The sequence below is a fragment of the Protopterus annectens genome, chromosome 1.part2 (assembly GCF_019279795.1).
Source record: "Protopterus annectens isolate FY-2018-M chromosome 1.part2, PAN1.0, whole genome shotgun sequence".
NCBI lineage: Eukaryota > Metazoa > Chordata > Ceratodontiformes > Protopteridae > Protopterus > Protopterus annectens.
Genome location: NC_056727.1, coordinates 832,877,337 through 832,894,680, shown reverse-complemented (window position 1 = coordinate 832,894,680; position 17,344 = coordinate 832,877,337). Strand labels below are relative to the sequence as shown.

The following is a 17,344-nucleotide window of genomic DNA, read 5'->3' as shown; positions in this document are numbered from 1 at the left end:
ATTCAAGCACTCACTGGGGCCTTCCCATAAAAAAAAAAAAAAAAACATATCTAGTAAACAAATCCATTCTAAACAACGCCTCCTCTTCCCATACGGCCATAAACATGTTGGCGTAGCTACAGGCACACAAAGTGCCCATAGCCACGCTATCACGCTGTAGAATGATGTCACCATCAAAAGTAAAGGCACTGTTTTCCAGAATGGTTTCCAGAAATAAACAGAGGAGGTCAATTTCTTCATGGCCTAGTTCACTGTGTTTGTGCAAGTATCTCTGTACTGAAGTCACCCCCACTTCATAGGGTATTATAGTGAAGAGGGATTGTACATCCAACGTAACAAAAAGGGGGGGGTCAGATGTTTCAGAGTTACTATACTGGTACAAATCTAACAGAAAGTGTTTGGTGTCCCTGAGGATGAAGGCATTCTTGTTCAACAGGGGTCTAAGTTGTTTCTCCACATATAAGGAGAAGGGTTCTGTGACCCATCCCCTACCAGCCACAATGGGCCTCATAGGGGGATTGCGCCCATCCTTATGGATCTTGGGTAACCCGTGAAAAGATGGCAAGAGAGGAAATTCTACTTTAAGGAACCTGTATAGATCAGTATCTATGATGTTGTTCTTCAACAAGTCTTCTAACATAGAAGACTCTCTTGTAACCCATGTATTTTTTGTGCATCAATGCGGCAGTAAAACTGAGCATCACTTAACATCCTACGCATGTTCCCTATATAAATCACTTTTATTCATGATGACAATGGGGCCTCCTTTATCTGCCGGCCTAATGTTAGTCATGTTATTGACTAAGGGCACACTGCTCCCTGTGATTCAAATTATATTTTTTCTATTGTACAAATTACAGCGATTTTTATCATCATAAAACCCATATAGATCATCCTCCACCATTTTACTAAATGCCTCAACCAGTGGATGTGGATTGGGCATATATAGGCTAGACCTCAAACACTTTTGAATTAGCTTGAGGGGTATTAGCAAATTCTGATTTAAGCATGACATTACGACTAAAACATTTAATGTCCAACATGGTGTCTGTCAAATCATTGCATCTGGTGGGAATAAAAGAAACTCCTTTAAAACACTCAATTTATCGGAGCTCAGAACACATCTGGACAAATTCCAGACTAGGGAGCTCCCACCTGGTTCCAAATCTTCTTCAATGAATGGTTGGATTGTCTCTGTCGATAGTTTTCTCTTCCATCTCCCATCTCCCCTCGACTCTGGGAACATGTCCTCGTAGGCCCTTTCTCCACGTTGATGAGAAGTGGAAAAAGGGACATGCGCCACTCGTAGTTGGTACATTGGACACTATAATTGCAGTTACATTGTTATTAAAAGTACTCTTAGGTCGAACATCACACATACTGCTGGATCCTTGCCCATCAACAGAATTAACCATAGTCTTGTCGGCAGTGGCATCATCAATACCAGTAACACTTTGGTAACTGGACTGTGTGCATCAGAAGCACTGGCAAGCTTATGTACCTCTATGGAAGGACTAGCCAAACTCGAGTCCTTCTGAAAGGCATCTACAGTCACATTATTGGAGTTACTAAAATAGTCATTACTGTTCCTATGATCAGCAGCTGCACTGTTACTAGTAGGCCCAATTCTTATATTATTATTCCGGGCTGGACGGGCATTCTCACCTCTAGGCCAGGTGAATACATGTCCTCTCTCAAAGTCATGTGTATCCCTATCAATTTTCTCTTTTTTCTGTTGTATAAGCCTTCTTTCAAATACTATGATACCATCCAGCATAGTTTGTAACACTTGATCAATTAACACCTGTAGAAATCTGGAATACAGTTTTATCTTGTTGCTCTCTAATTGAGGCTCTTAAGGAGTCCTCCTCTGGTTTAAAATAATTATTCAACAAAGTCATATATTTAAGGCTCACCTCTTAGTTTAGTTGTTGCCAACTGGCAAGTAGCTCAGGGTATTGCACCCCATACTTGGGCATTTTCAACACCCTTAAACCTCTCAGCACAATTTTGCAACTAATACACACCTCAAAATGCTGTCTCTGCACTTGCAAACGTTTAAGTTTCAAGAAAACCCTCTCCAAGTTGTCCGCTGCTTGTCTGAGTACTTTCGACACAGAAGTGTCAGTAATGGTGGTAGAATCACCAGGCGACGTGAAATGTAACATCAAATGATTCACTTCAGTATGGATGCAGGCAACAAACCTGTCTGGAATACTCCGCACCGCCTCTGCAGGCCTTCCAGGTCTGTAGTCAAGTTCAACATCCACAATATCACCTTCTGCCATGTTCTTCTCTGGTGCAGTGAAAACTGAAGAATAAGTATAACAACGCAAACTAGAGACACCGTGTCAGTGAGAACAAATGTGTAACTGCCCACAAAATGAGCACAAGTCACGAAAAGTAAAAATATATGCGTGCAGTCCACAAACTCGGCAACAAATAAATTACTACCATCAAAAAAAAAATAAAAACACGTTTATTCAAACACTGTAAGCACTTTCATAAAATAGCTTCATCAGGCCATAATAACTTATTGGTTACAGAGCATTTAAACAGTACAAGCAACCAATCAAAATGTTCTAAACCACTGCATCACAGTCTACCTAAAACTTGTTACATTGTTGCAAAACCCCTAGTGGAAAAACTTTGTATTAAATTGACATTCAACATAAGAAATAGAACAACATGCTAGATGAAGTTGATCAAAACCAATTGGTTTCCAAATACCAAAACTCTTTCTATGTACATTGTCAACACAAACCATTCTCATTCAGATAAATGAGATATACCATAATCGCATCTAAACTGCAATCAACCACTGTCAGCTCCACAGATGTAACAAATTGTTGCAAGTGTGTTCAATAGGCTCTCCGCTCACTCACAGTTTACCTAAAACTTGTTACACTATTACAAAGTCCCTGATAAATAAGCCTTGTAACAGATTAACATTCATCATTAGTGATGAAACAACATGCTGAATGAAACTAAACAGAGCTAATTATTCTCCGAATGTTGTAATTCTTTATATGTCCATTATTGGCATAAATGAAACTAACTTTCATTCAAATAAAAAAACGATGTATTCTAAACACATATAAAATGCAAGCAACTGCTGTCAACCTCCAACATCCAGCAATTTATTGTGGGTATTTGGTGACCACTCTTTATACATGGAACTAAGTTCCATAACCCTAGTTCCATAACCCTATCAATGTACACGCCAACTATAAAAAGCCAGCTGCTTCGAAAAAAGTTCTGAGAGAAAAATAAAACATATCTGATGTGTGCCTAACATCAGTTGGCAAATACTATACTGTTAAAAAACAAAAGCATCAACTCGTATCTCCAGATAGAAATCATATAAAGTGCACGGAGTTAATCATGCCTGTACAATACAAGACAAACATCAACGACGTCATTCACTCACATCGGAGCTTATTTAAATCCTTGACTATCTATGTACATGCTAACTATTAAAACCAATTGCTTTGTACATATATTCTCAAACCAGGAATGTAGCGTACTTAAAACATACATCCCACCAAATATATATATCTACCTTCCTTAACAATAGCAGTTATACAGATGTATAGCATACAACTAAAATGTGGGTTAATAATAATCCCCATATGTCAAGAAATTTTCAAAATAATTTGCTAAAAGCATGAAGCTAGATCAAACCAATCCTACAACTTCATTCCCCTATCATGCTCGTTCAAACTATTCAGAGCAACAGATAATTCCCAAAATTATATTGATATGCAAAACCTAAACCCTAAGATAGATGGGTACTACTGCATTCCAGCAAGATTCACTATATTCCTATCTATATCCAAAATAAATTACCTTTCCCTAGTTGCTCACTATTAGCAAGGCAAGTGCAGATGGTGATTATTACTGATGTTTCCAGGTCAAAGACAAAATACAAAATGCCTCATCTCTCTCGCTCTCACTTTCTGAGAGAGTTCTTAAATTAATATCACATATTACTGCTGGGTTAGCCTGCATGACATCAGTCTTGTCACCGGACTTCACTTCCCGGGCTAAAAGAGAAACTAATTGAATTGTAACATCTCTTTATGACAAATACATCTCTCTCAGATCTTTGCTCAGAACTGGAAGTTGTAAAACAATAAAACACTTTACATTTTAAACCTATTAATTGCTTTTCTTTCAGGACAACAGACAAACTTCTAGCTCCACACACTGTATCTGCTATTGAACTGAAACCGAGAGATAATCGTAAAAATACTTTGATTTCAGCCTGTTTTCTTGAAGTTTTGCAAGTTAACTCTAAATGTTCCATCTTCTACTTCTACTATTAAAACATACATTTGCACAGGTATACGGTTTGTATATATTTCTGTTCTTTTCCAGTAGGGTACACTGTGGACACATCCTTGAAGCTCAGTGCTGTACAAACCCTCTTCAACACACACTTCTGCACCAGCAGTTTAATAAACACATAACGTATAGCTCTCTTACATTTTTAAGATAAGCATATGAATCATATTAATATTCACAAATGATATAGAATTAATTACAAAATTCCAGCTAGCTGGGCCGGCAGCATTTCGGTTTGTCACAAGAGCCATTATCATCCTTTCACTTCTACAATTCTAACAGTATCTAATCAGAGGGCTTACTCTGTTTTTGCATGTGTTTGTAATTTGAATCAACTATGCCTAAACAAAGTCACTGATTGTAAGGATCTTGGAATTAAGACAACTAACAATTTTAGGTTTAAAACAAATGCTTAAACAGCTAAAACAAGGCATGCTATATTTCAGAGCTTATTCTACTCTTTTAAAACTTTTTATATCCTTATGTTAGGCCTGTTTGGCAGTTCAGTTCTTTGCTCTATGCATACAACAAATAAGATCTTATTGCATCAGAGTGTATCCACAGGAAACATACAAGATGAATTTAATCTGTGAATATAAAAATGTATCTTATTCAAGTCAGCTTGAGCATCTTGGGGTGTACTCCGTTATAGATGGTTGAGAAACAAACTGTTTAGCATATAATGACTTCTATGATGACTAATAATGGGAAGCATTTAATATGGAGCTCCTTCAGCCTGTGACAATTTCAACAGGTGGTCAAGTCACAGTGACTTGAAAGATGTAGAATCACTTCCAGAACTAAGTTTATTACTCAACCATTGGCAAAATTATGGACTTAATTACCACTGGGAATTTGACAAAACAATTCAATTGACTCAATTAAAAAAAATCATTTGGATAGTTGGATGGCATCACCAGTATATTCAGTGAATCAGTGTTTTAAAAGGCCTTCATGCTCAAACGCAACATCATAAAATTATACAATTAAGTAAGCTGTATGGCAATGGAAGCAGTGATAGCTCATTGTTAGGGGGCTGAAGACAAAGAAAGACAAGAAAAAAGGGAGAAGACAGAACTCTTTTTTTATATCTGGCTGGCTGAATGGAAGGGAAATAGATGAGAACTTTTGTTTGTAACTGGCTAACAAAGAGAAACAGGAAAGGATGGAAATGACAGGAGTTTAAGGCTGTAAGCTAAGAGAAGGAGCAGGTATGGTTGAAGTGAACAGTGCAAGGAAATTGTACAGGATAAGGACTGGAAGTAGACAGTGGGAAGGGCTGGGTGAGTAGCAAGGTGTGTACAGTCAAACAAAAGTAACTGAAAATGAAAGGGATGACAGCAAAGTAAAACAAAGAGGGAGAGGGTTAGGTGTACTGAGAGGAAAAAAAACACTTGCGGTATGATGAGTGAGGCAGAAGATTGGTACTGAATAATTATTTATACTCAATCAATACTAATTAATCCTTGCAGATGTTAAGGTGAAGGAAATGGGAACTGACATCTGTAGTGGAAGAGTATGGAAAGTGTGGAGAAGAAACAATTCTGTTACTGATTAACAGAAACAAGATGTGCAGCATATCTTTTGATGAGGATTATAATAAATGGAAAAAATAAAAAGCAATCTGAAAAATAAATTACATATATGTGCAGTGAACTGACAAATATGCCTGTTTGAAAATATTTCACATGGAATATAACATGCAGCTATCTCTTTGAAACAAGCATGCGTGTTTTTTTTCTATCAGTACTAGTCAAGCTAGCACATTGTTTTTTTTTCATTGCACCATAGAATTTTCAGTAGATCTGAATATGTGTGCGTGTTCAAAGTGAATCTGTACATATAAATATCCACGGTAGTGGTGCTGCGGTAGCGTTGTCGCCTCACAGCAAGACGTTGTCGCGTTCGATTCTCAGCTAGAGCATCTTCTGTGTGGAGGCATGCGTGAATGGGTGCCGTTGAAGGTTGTGCGTCAGGGCTGGTAACCCGGCACGTAAAAATCCACTACCAAACATTAGCGGATCGGAGTTCCGCTGTGGCCGGGATAAGCCGAAAGACACAACAACACATAACCACTTTAGAACTGATTTTTTAAGACTACAATTTCAGGGGGAAAAAACAACAACTATCTTACCTTGGGAGTCTGCACAACAACCTTAGGCTTGCAATTTCCATTCACCACTTTAGTTCGGGAAATACCAGGTGTGATCTCTTGCTTCTGTCTCTTCAATTTCAGCACCACTTTTTTAGTTTTCTTTAGAACTAGTTCACAGTGTACTGATCCAACGTCACTGCCATCACCAGCTTTACTCTGTGGTTCCTTTGTCACTTGTGAATTATGGCAGGTGTCCTCAAAGGCTTCTTTTACCACTGGACACCTCTGTTTAGCCCCATTCTTTTTGCTCTTCATGTTCTTTTGTTTCTTTTTAAGTTTTTGAATTCCTGAAACCATCTGTAATCCAGCATTTGTCTTTTTTGAAGAAATGTTTTCTGATGACTTGGACATCTGTGAAAGAACATAACCATTAAAAGCAGTTCCCGCTCAGGTTTAATTTACTTATATTATTTTGTTCTACAAGAAAAAGCCAATAACTCTGCTGGTGAAGCACTGTTCTCTTGCGCCATAGCCAAATTATGGAACTCACTCCCACCCACAATTACCTCCATACCATCATGCACCCACTTCAAAACTTTACTAAAAGCGCAACTAAAAACATGCTGGCTATGCCCTTGCAACTCCCACTCTAATATCATCCACCCCATCCAACCACTACCTTTCTTTCCACTCCACTAACTACCTTGATTATAGCAAGCTCAGATGCTCATAAGCCAGTACTTATTATACAGCACGAACTTCTTCTTCTTGTAACATTTGTTAATGTCTGGTATGCACTTCACAGATAAAGGTTCTAGTTGTCTACTGATGTACTATGTTCTTCATCTGTAAATATGTTGTAAGTAATTGTTATGTAAATTGTTAATCACCATGTAATCCAATGTAAATACTTTCTGTTTATTTTAACTGTGGAGCTTTTCTCCCCGGGCCTCCACTGAAAATGGACCTACGCCCAGTTGATCTCCCGGTCAACAAATTTAAATAAATAAATAAAAAAATAAGAAAAGTCCCATTATATGGATAAGTGCTTTAAAGGTAGGACTTCGAGGAAAAAAATCCAAGCAAGAAATGAGTATAACGCATGTATAAATAAAACAAAACAATAATTTAATAAAAATCTGACAAGACCTAGGTGAAATTATACAAAAGCAAAGTGGTTGAATGCAGTTCTAATCAAGCAGATGTGACTGAAAATACATCTGAACAAATTTTAGCATAATAGCAAAAAGTAAACCAAAGAGAAAGTAAACAGAATACAGCACAGTACTTTAGTACACAGTTCATTCCATTGCAGAATTATATGCAATGAATCACATGTCAGCGAAATAGTTGTGAAAAACTAAAATAAAGCCCACAAAGGCAATCCTCAAACAAGAAGAAATATTCCTATTACACCACCTAATATAAACAGAGCAATTCCACTGTTACTTAACTGCACAGAAAATAAAAGCTAGAAATAGATAAAATTTTACTGTACAGTTAATTTCACTGAATAAAAGCAATGGATCTGGTCTTGGAGAAACAGCTGTGGTGACATGCTATTTGACAAAGTACTGATGCAACATTGTGAATGCGATGCTGTCTCTTCTGCTGTTTACAGTGCAGTCACCATTACAAATTCTTTTAAACGCTTTTCCACCAGAGCACTACGTTTTGCAGATTTTCCATTAACCTGCTACTCGAAGGTTACCAGCCTCTGGTAAAGCAGGCTGGACCTAAGCATGCCCTCCCCAAATTTGCCCATCAGCAAGCCTGCATTAATTCCAGGGTGGAATGCTGTAATACTATTTCTTGATCTTGATAAGTCCACTGGACCTAAAAGAGCCCATTTTTCAGTGGAGGCCCAGGTTGAAAAGCTCCAACGAGATACAGAAAAAATATAAACATTAATTAGTACAGAAGCAGAAACAGTGTTACAGATAGTAAATATAGTAATATATACATAAAAGCAGGAATCTAGTTTGTTTGATTACAGCAATATATACAGAAAATATACATTAAAACAGAATTCAATGAATTCAAACAGACTGGTATAAACAGAGATCAGTATTGTTGTACCAGTATCAACAAGTGAAGATAAAAATAAATATGGAGAAAATAGAAGTCACTAGTAGCAAAAGACATAGGAGTTTAGTAATCATACAAGGAGAGTGAAGAGGTTAGGTTATAGAGCAGGAACATAGCCAGGAAGAGTGGAGATGATTTTTCAGTATTTGTTTGAAGGTGATGGTGCTGCCTGTGTTTCTTATAGAAGGCAGAAGTGAGTTCCATAGTTTGTCGACGGTGAAAGCATAGAGGAGTTGACCAGCAGGTAAGGTGGGCTTATCTACTTTTAGAAGTAGATGATTTTAAGATCTTAGATGCCTGCTGGAATGGTATTTGGCAAGTAGAGTGGAGAGAGCAGGACAGACCGTGGGTCTGTAGATTATTTTGTGCACATTAGTTAGTTGGGTGAATGAGAGATGGTGGGGGAGTTCCAGCCACCCTAACTGTTTCAGTGACTTACAGTGATGGGATGAAAATGAGGCCTTGGTGGCAAATTTTGCTATTCTGCTGTAACACATAGCAAGTTTGCATTTTGTAGAATTTCGGACATTAATGAGGAGAGGGACACCATAAAGGAGAGAGGGTAATAAAAAGGTAGTTACAAGGATTTGTCTAGTAGAGAGGCTATGAAAGTGTCATTTTAAAAAAAGTGTGTCAGATACTCCCCCAGATTTACGAAGCCCTTTATAGTGTGCAGGAGAGCTATTTTTGGCAATATGGCCAACATGCGATCCAGAAACGAGCTCCCAGGACGTGCACATGAGCTCTTAGGCTAATCCTGCACGGACCGAGCTCCTGTATGCAAATTACACTTATTTGCAGGTGAAAACCATGCAAATGAGGGTAATATGTGATCCAGGAAGCTGGCAGCTGTCCGTGCAGGATGAGTGCAGTGTGCAGAAATGTACTCGGTTAATAACAGAGTACAGTTCTGCAATCTACAAAACGGAGCTATGACAGCTCCAAATAAAGGCTGCATTTCATTGAGGAAGCATGCCAATGTCCAAGCAGGCCACCATTGGAATTGCAAACTGTTAAAAAAAAAAAACAACTTTTAAATTTTCTTTTTGACGATCTCAACTGGTTAAGCATAGGGCAGAGATGCACAAACGGGATCGGGAGGGAAATAAAGTAAACCTAAAATAAGCATGCTAACTACAATCAGTATTCTGCCATGCAAGTCAATAGCAGGCAGAAGACAACCTGGCCAGTGAGTAATGGTTGCTAAGGAGGGAGGCTCAGTGTGGGACATGTAACTATGCATTAGCAGGCAATCCTATGCAAATGAGGGAAAGTTTAGTGAATCCCAGATTTTCCCAAGGTAGGTCCCAAGAGTGTAAGAGTATAAATAGCTGGGTGCAAGACTAGGATATAGGTGACATCATGGGGGGGTGCCAGGCATACTGTAAGTGGATTGGAGACCTGTGGCTCGGGATTGGCCTAGCTTAGCACAGCTAAGCTATGGGTGTGTCTAAACCTGCCTAGCACTCTTTACAAAGTGTAAGCGGGTGTGCACACCGCGCACTGGGTTTTACAGGAAGAAAAAGGAAGTTAAACCAGGAAAAAAGCAGCTCTGTGCACATTGGAGCACTCCGTTTGCATGGCGCGCACATGGGCCTAAACAGGGAGGCAATGGGAAGGGAAAACAGAAGTAGGAAGGTAATCAAGAAGAACTAGCTGAGCTGCCAGGTGAAATGTACCAGAATCAGCTAATCACACAGGAAGCAGACCAGCCCAGCCTAGAACACCACTATAAACCAAGCAAACACCTACCTCCCTGGTTTTTCCACACTCCTACACCACCGGTGTATACAAGCAGGGAAATTTTAAAACCAAACCTACAAAATGAGAAGGGCTGCAGCAGGCAACATAGAACAACATGTGTAACAGGCTGATGGTGGTGAGGATGTCAATGCTGCCAAACAACCCATAGTGAGGAGACAGAGAAAAGTGTACAGAGCCAGGGTAACCTACCAGGGGCTACATGAGCTGGAGATAGTGGAGCGCTATAGGGTGGACAGAGACCTCCTACAGCAAATCGTTGAGCTGTGCAGGCCACACCTGACGCACCACACTGGCCGAGGGGAATCCATCCCAGTGGATACCAAGGTATGTGTACACCTAGGTATACTAGCCACAGGTACCTCCCAAACTATAACTGGGGATAATATGGACATCTCACAGGCATCAGCATCCAGAGTATCCCACCAGTTCCTGGATGTCATGTCAGCACATGCCAGTGAGCACATATATTTCCTCAACACACGTGAAGTGTTGACCCGCAATATGAGTCTCTTCCACCAAATAGCTAAACTACCCTGGGGTAGTGAGTGCTATAGACTGCACACACTTGCGCATCAAAGCACCACCCAGTGAGCAGGGTAGGGCCTACATCAACCGCAGGGGCATCCCCTCCATCAATTGCCAGGTCATATGTGATGCCCAGGGCATTATACTGAAGGTGTTTGCTGGCTGCCCTGGAAGCTACGACGATTCACACATATGGCAACTGACACAGCTGTACCACAGATTTGCCGATGTGGACATCCCCTATGGTCACCTAGTGGGGGATGCTGGCTACCCACTGGAGCAGTGGCTGATGACACCCATCAGAAATGCACACACAACAACACCATAATGATGCACACACACACACACACACACACATAACAGGCGAGACATATAATAAAGCATGCGTTTGGGATGCTCAGGTCACGTTTCCGGTGTCTGGACACATCTGGTGGAGCCCTGCAGTACTCACCAGCTACATGTACCCAGATAGTAATGGTATGTGCTATGCTACACAATATGATCCTGTGGAAACAGCTGCAGCAGGAACAGCAGGGGGCAGGGCCACACAGCCCCCCACCAATGCCAAGGCCTGTACAGGTACAGAGTGACTCTGAGGAGGAACAACCTGAGCCTGCCCCAGTAGGGAGAAGGCGTGCCCAGTATACCCTGGCCTTGGCAAAGAGGCAACGCATAGCATATGCACCGACACAGTAGGCCCCAGGGAATGACACCTCTCTCTGACTCGCACAAGACAGTGAAAAGGATGCCAAACATGACACTACCTGTGCCCAACCATGTATAGGGAGTGTACTATGTACATCCGACATAGGCAGTCCAACAGCACCATCTTCAAGTTCGGCACACACTCAAGGTAAGTCAATCAACCTACCAATTGCCAAATGGAGTAGAATGTGTTTTTACCTGTAGCTATGGTATGGATGTGAACATGCAAGCGAACTGGGTGGCCAGATGTCAAGGCAGCAGAGAGTAGATAGTGGCAGCATGAGATCTGTAACACATACTGGAGTCACCATAGTAGCCAGTACTACACAGGGTAACAAAACCCACTGCAGGAAATGGCCTGAGCGACAGGGGTGTCCATAAGAGCCACACATTCCAGTCAGGAAGGATCACATACCCAACAACAGTCTGAGCCAGCAGGACAGGCGAAGACAAACAAATGCTGTACTATAGCCTTCGAATGTGCCCTATGGTTAATCCCTCCGCCAGGCCTACACAGACAGACAGCAGCAGGCCAGGCAGTCGGATGTAAGTTGTGAAGGCTAAGAAGTCAGACACTAATATGTAGGTAAACAAAGCAAGGAACTGTACTACACTGGTAAGCCCTAGCCAGCAGGATAGGTAAGACTACAGACTGAAATGGAGTACCTGACATACCAGTACAGTCCCAGCAAATGTGTACAAGTGTCAGGTGTGCCCCCCCCTCCATCCAACGTACACAGAGTAACAGTCAGGTGTGCCCCCCCCACTCCAGTGTAGAACAGTAGAAACAGTCAGGTGTCCCTCCCCCACTATGCAAAAATGTAGCAACAGTCAATGGCAAATGACCGATGGATACCCTGCAGACACAGCATGCTACCTGTCGGTGTACAACAAAAGGTCAGCATCACAGTACAAACAACCTGGACGTGAGCCACACATGCAACACAGATGGCCATACTGGGCATGCTCACACACTCAGTGGAATGAAGCCAATGTCAGTCAACAACATACTGACAGGTCATACTAGTCAACAACATACTGAGAGGAAGTACTAGTCAACAACATACTGAGAGGTCATACTGGGCATGCTCACACACTTAAACACATGAAAGCCATGTCTGCAAACACCAGTGGACCAGACATATCTGGAAGTTGCAGTTCTCATTGCATACACGTCAGTATACACCACTCCTGCCTTGCACACACAGAGGATAGGAATACAGAAAAATATGCAAGGACAACACACTATAATAAGCCACAGGTACACAGGCATAGATGTGTGGAAGAGGGTGACCATGACAAGGAGCCATGTGGGCCTGTCCTAACTGGCACACAGCCAAAGGGCCCCCAACACATGAGGTGCGGATGTAACCCACTGTGGATACTAGCCACCAATACCTGTCAGCATGACAGACTATGTGGTGTACGTGCCAGCTGTGCAACAAGACTGTACAAGGAAGCAGCCATCTAGTAGCTGTATACACGCACCTGTGACATACGACCCCATGTGTGCCCACATGTGGCATGTCAACCCCTACATGAATGGGGTATGGCCCATGCACAAACTGCCCTCCCCATAGCAGTAGTATGACAAGCCTGCTGAGGTCATCCAATGTGAATTACACCTTTGGGAGAGCTATAGCTCAGTAATATGCATGGCGCGTCCCATAACTGCGTACTGCTGTAGTGACAGAGTAGTTAGGTAGAAGTACTAACCCCAAACCTGTCAATTGTGTGAGTGTGCGTGTGTGCGTGTGTGTGTGCGTGCCTGTCTGCCTCTGACTGTGTAGAGGGAAATGCTTGCTAGGCTACTCACACTTCGTGCAATATATATATTCAACTTTAGCAAGGCTGCTGATGTCACTCACCTAAAAGTACACCTCTGGGAACGTGATAGCCCAGTAATCGCCATAGCGCGTCTTCTAACTGCGTACTGCTGTAGTGTGAAAAACTAGTTAGGTACGTGTTCGAACCCCAGCCCTGGCAACTGTGTGTGTGTATTTGTGTAAGAGTCTGTGTGTGTGTCTGACTGGGTAGAGAGCAATGCTTTTTAGGCTACTCACACTCCATACAATACAAATATTCTACTTTGACAAGGCTGCTGATGTCACTCACCTAGAAGTACACCTCTGGGAATGTGATAGCCCAGTAATCGCCGTAGCGCTTCCTGTAACTGGGTATTGTTGTAGTGTGATTTAGAACGGTGGTAGTGTTCCATCTCCATGCATGCTAGTTCCAGATAGGATGTGTGTGTCTCAGTGTCTGTGCATGGAGCAATGCATTATAGGCTACTCACTCGCAGTACATTACAAATGCCCTACTCTGGTAGTCCTGCTAAGGTCATTAATTGTGAAATACACCTTTGGGGAAGATGTACTTTAGTAATGTCAGTGGCGCTTTTATAAAACCGTGTAGTGCTGTAGTGTAGTAAACTAGTTGGGTAGGGGTTCTACTCCCAAACATGACAGGTGTGCGTGTGTGTGTGTAAAACTTCTTCTATGGGCAATGTGGAGGGGTTTTGCTAATTTCATTTATGGTGACCCTACTATATATCACAATGTTAACCATACAGGGATAACAGATGTAAATGGCTGAGAGGCTGGGGTGCAAAGCCATACCCATACACGTGACATCAAGGCCTGCCAATCAGTGTTAGCAACCCCACTGTCCCTTCACATGAGACTCACAACAGACATACTATGCCTGACAACATGGCCTGTATGGACAGATGACACTGACATCAGGAAAAGCTGTTAGCATGCTATCAATGTAGGTGCAGGGCAAATCTGCTGACTAGTACCACTCCCTGCCACACGTGGGCAAGACTGGCACATCTGATAAGCTGTGTTCACAACATGGGTCAGACACACCAGGTACAGTTCCACATGTCACTGTACATGCATGTGGGAGGTGTGCACATCCTAGACACTATCATGGACTAGGGAACACATACATGGCAAATGACGCACAGCATTGGCCACACACAACAGTCACCCAGGTAACTAGAAGACGGATGCAATACCCACCTGTGCAGGCAAATGCAGAAGCTACAGGCCTGTGCCACAATGCAGACCATTGTCATGTGGGCTAATGCCAAGATATACCCATCGCCTACCCTTGTATAGCCTGTTGGCACTGTTGGCCACCACACACCTGTGCAGACATGCACCCATGCATGTCCGAACTGGACCCTGTGTGTTCGTGTGTGAGTTGTATGCGTGTTTGTGTGTGAGTTGTATGGTGCGTATGTCCACATCCATATGCACTACTCCCCCCAGGGCACAGTGAAGCATGCCACCTTATGTCTTGACACCCCCCTCATACTCACTGCCCATATGACCTCCATATCACCAGTGTGGTGCATGTGTTCCCTGTACATTGATGTGTTGTGGCAATCCCACTAGTGACGGCTTGCACTCCTGGTCCTGCCAAGTGTGTTAATGTGTGTGCGTACCTGTGCTGATGCTGGCACCTGTTCATGCAGACAGGCATGTGTACTTCACCTACTGTATATCTACCGTATCCCTGTTGCAGATGTCACTCATCATCACATATATGTTCTGAGCGATCCCCACCAGATAACCCATGTGGCGCATCCAATACCAGCATTGAAATGTGATAGCACTACATAGCTGTTGGGTGTTTGATACCTTGTGCTGGTAGGTGTGTGACACAAACATGCATCGGTTTTACCCTCCCACCCATCCCTGACATGTATTCACCTAGGTCTGCCTCCCCCACTCCCTCTGGTGGATGTGGAGGGCCATACCTGCATTGCTTAGGCAGCAACATGTTTATTTAACTTGATGCTCATGATCAGCTGATGGCCTCTGCACAAATTGCAGCCCTTCCCTAGCCGAGTGCATGTGGAACAGGTGTGGTAACATTCCCATAGCCAATTGCATGGAAATGAACTCCAATATCTGGGAACATGCTGGTGGTGTTGGCCCTTGCCTGTCACTGTGAGCAGGGGCTAGAACTGTCGTTTGGCAAACAGCATTTCAGATGGATTGGGGATTTACCTCTACCAACATACACTCTGGGAAGAGGGCAACAAACAGGAGGGGGATGTGCCTGACGTGAATACAAACTGTAAGTGCTGCTATACTGCATATGGAGTAATGTTGGATTAATGATGTTTGTCTGGATATGCCTGTCGTACATGTTGCAATACCTGCCATATCAGTTCCATGTATATCAGGAATCCCCATCTGCAGACTGGAAGTGTTGTGCCTTTGGTGTCATGTGTTAGCCACGATGCATCTATCCGTGGAATGCAGAAGGAAGCGAGAGGATTGCAGTCTGCTGATGGTGAAGGCCATGACAGTTACTAACTACATATCTCTCATTGGACATGTTGCAACAAACCCCGTTACAATGGCAGATTAATGAGGGTATCACAGCAACATGTCTATACTGGCCCTGTGTATGTGCTGTCAGGCAGACCTCTGACAACCTTTGCACATATATGGCGTGCATGAAGTGGTGTATATGTGCTGTACACCGTAAATAGTATCATCATATCTGATAACACGCCAGTGATTTATCAGAGTGCTACACATGTCATGTACAGTAGGGGTTACATGTAATGCCATACCCTGGAAATTCTGTGGATGTTTGTACAGTACTGAAGTCTGTGTAGTGAAGTTGAATGTCGGTAGTGTGTGTATTGTTAATATGTACTATGGCCTGTGTACAGACTGTGGTAGATATCATTGTTCTAGCTACCCTTCTATCTGTTGTTACATGCTGCCCCACTGTATGGTACCGTTTTACCTTATATGTGTGTAGGGCCATACACACACGTCCCATACCACAAACAGCCATCAGACCAGACTGTGTAGCAGCCCAGTATATGTAGGGTCATTCTGTGAGTGGCACATATGAGGATGGTGTAGGACAGATAGTCCATATATTGTACTATTATGCTAGCGTACTATATGTGGTTGTGGTTGTGTTCACATTGGTTGGGTTATGCAGTGTCACACAGGTGTATCCTACCCTGTGCTGTGACATGGCTGTCAAGCCTGCTATATATACAGGTACTATACCATGATAACCTTAGGACGTCTGTCAGTAGCCAAAGGCACACATGTTATGAGCAGATGTCACCTTCCTCACACACAGTGTCTGTGACAACAATCCCAATGACAGTAGCAAATGTCTATGAATATACCAGACATCCCCTTGCACTACATTGGGACTATAGGGGCTGGGGTAGGGCTACACTCCATGTCCAGGAAATATGGTGGGATGATATGGACATGTATTTATCCAGATAGCCATATACATATCTGAGTACACGTGTAGTATGTCCAATTACCACTGTCATGGCAAAAACCCACTATGAATCCCTACATCATGTGGGCATATTCCCTGTACATTCCCTGTGTGATAGACATCTTTCCTGTGTGTGGGCATCAATGTTATAGACAGCAAGTAGCAATACCTCTTAAAGGAGAACCTGCACACTCAGGGCAGCCACATATATGTAAGAGGATCAGGACATACAGACAGACTGTGAGTAGAGTGGTGTAATGCTTTGCATAGTACTGGTGTTACAAGGGTGTGTGTGTGTGTGTGTGTGTGTGTGTGTGTGTGTGTGTGTGTGTGTGTGTATACATACTAGTTTACCTTGAAATGCAGTCTGTCTGCATAGCTCACTACTGTGGGCCTATCCTCTAGCTGGACAAAGGTGTGCCTATCATGTGTTGTCCGTCCACCACACAAGTTCTGTGTCAGATATTACACTGGCAGTGTGTGTGTTGCGTGCCAGCAGTACATGGCTATATCCATTTGTGTCCCTGATGTCGTATTCCT

The 17,344-nt window shown here is 42.5% G+C and overlaps 1 protein-coding gene across 3 annotated transcripts in view; it reads right to left on the bottom strand.

The window, feature by feature from the left end:
* Positions 1-17,344, bottom strand: part of RIOX1 (ribosomal oxygenase 1) — a 1,390,763-nt gene that overhangs the window by 1,208,267 nt on the left and 165,152 nt on the right. For all 3 annotated transcript variants that reach the window (XM_044059130.1, XM_044059139.1, XM_044059122.1), the window contains exon 2: positions 6,482-6,853. In XM_044059130.1, coding sequence (XP_043915065.1) covers positions 6,482-6,853 — 372 coding nt within the window. The remainder of the gene's footprint in view (positions 1-6,481; positions 6,854-17,344) is intronic.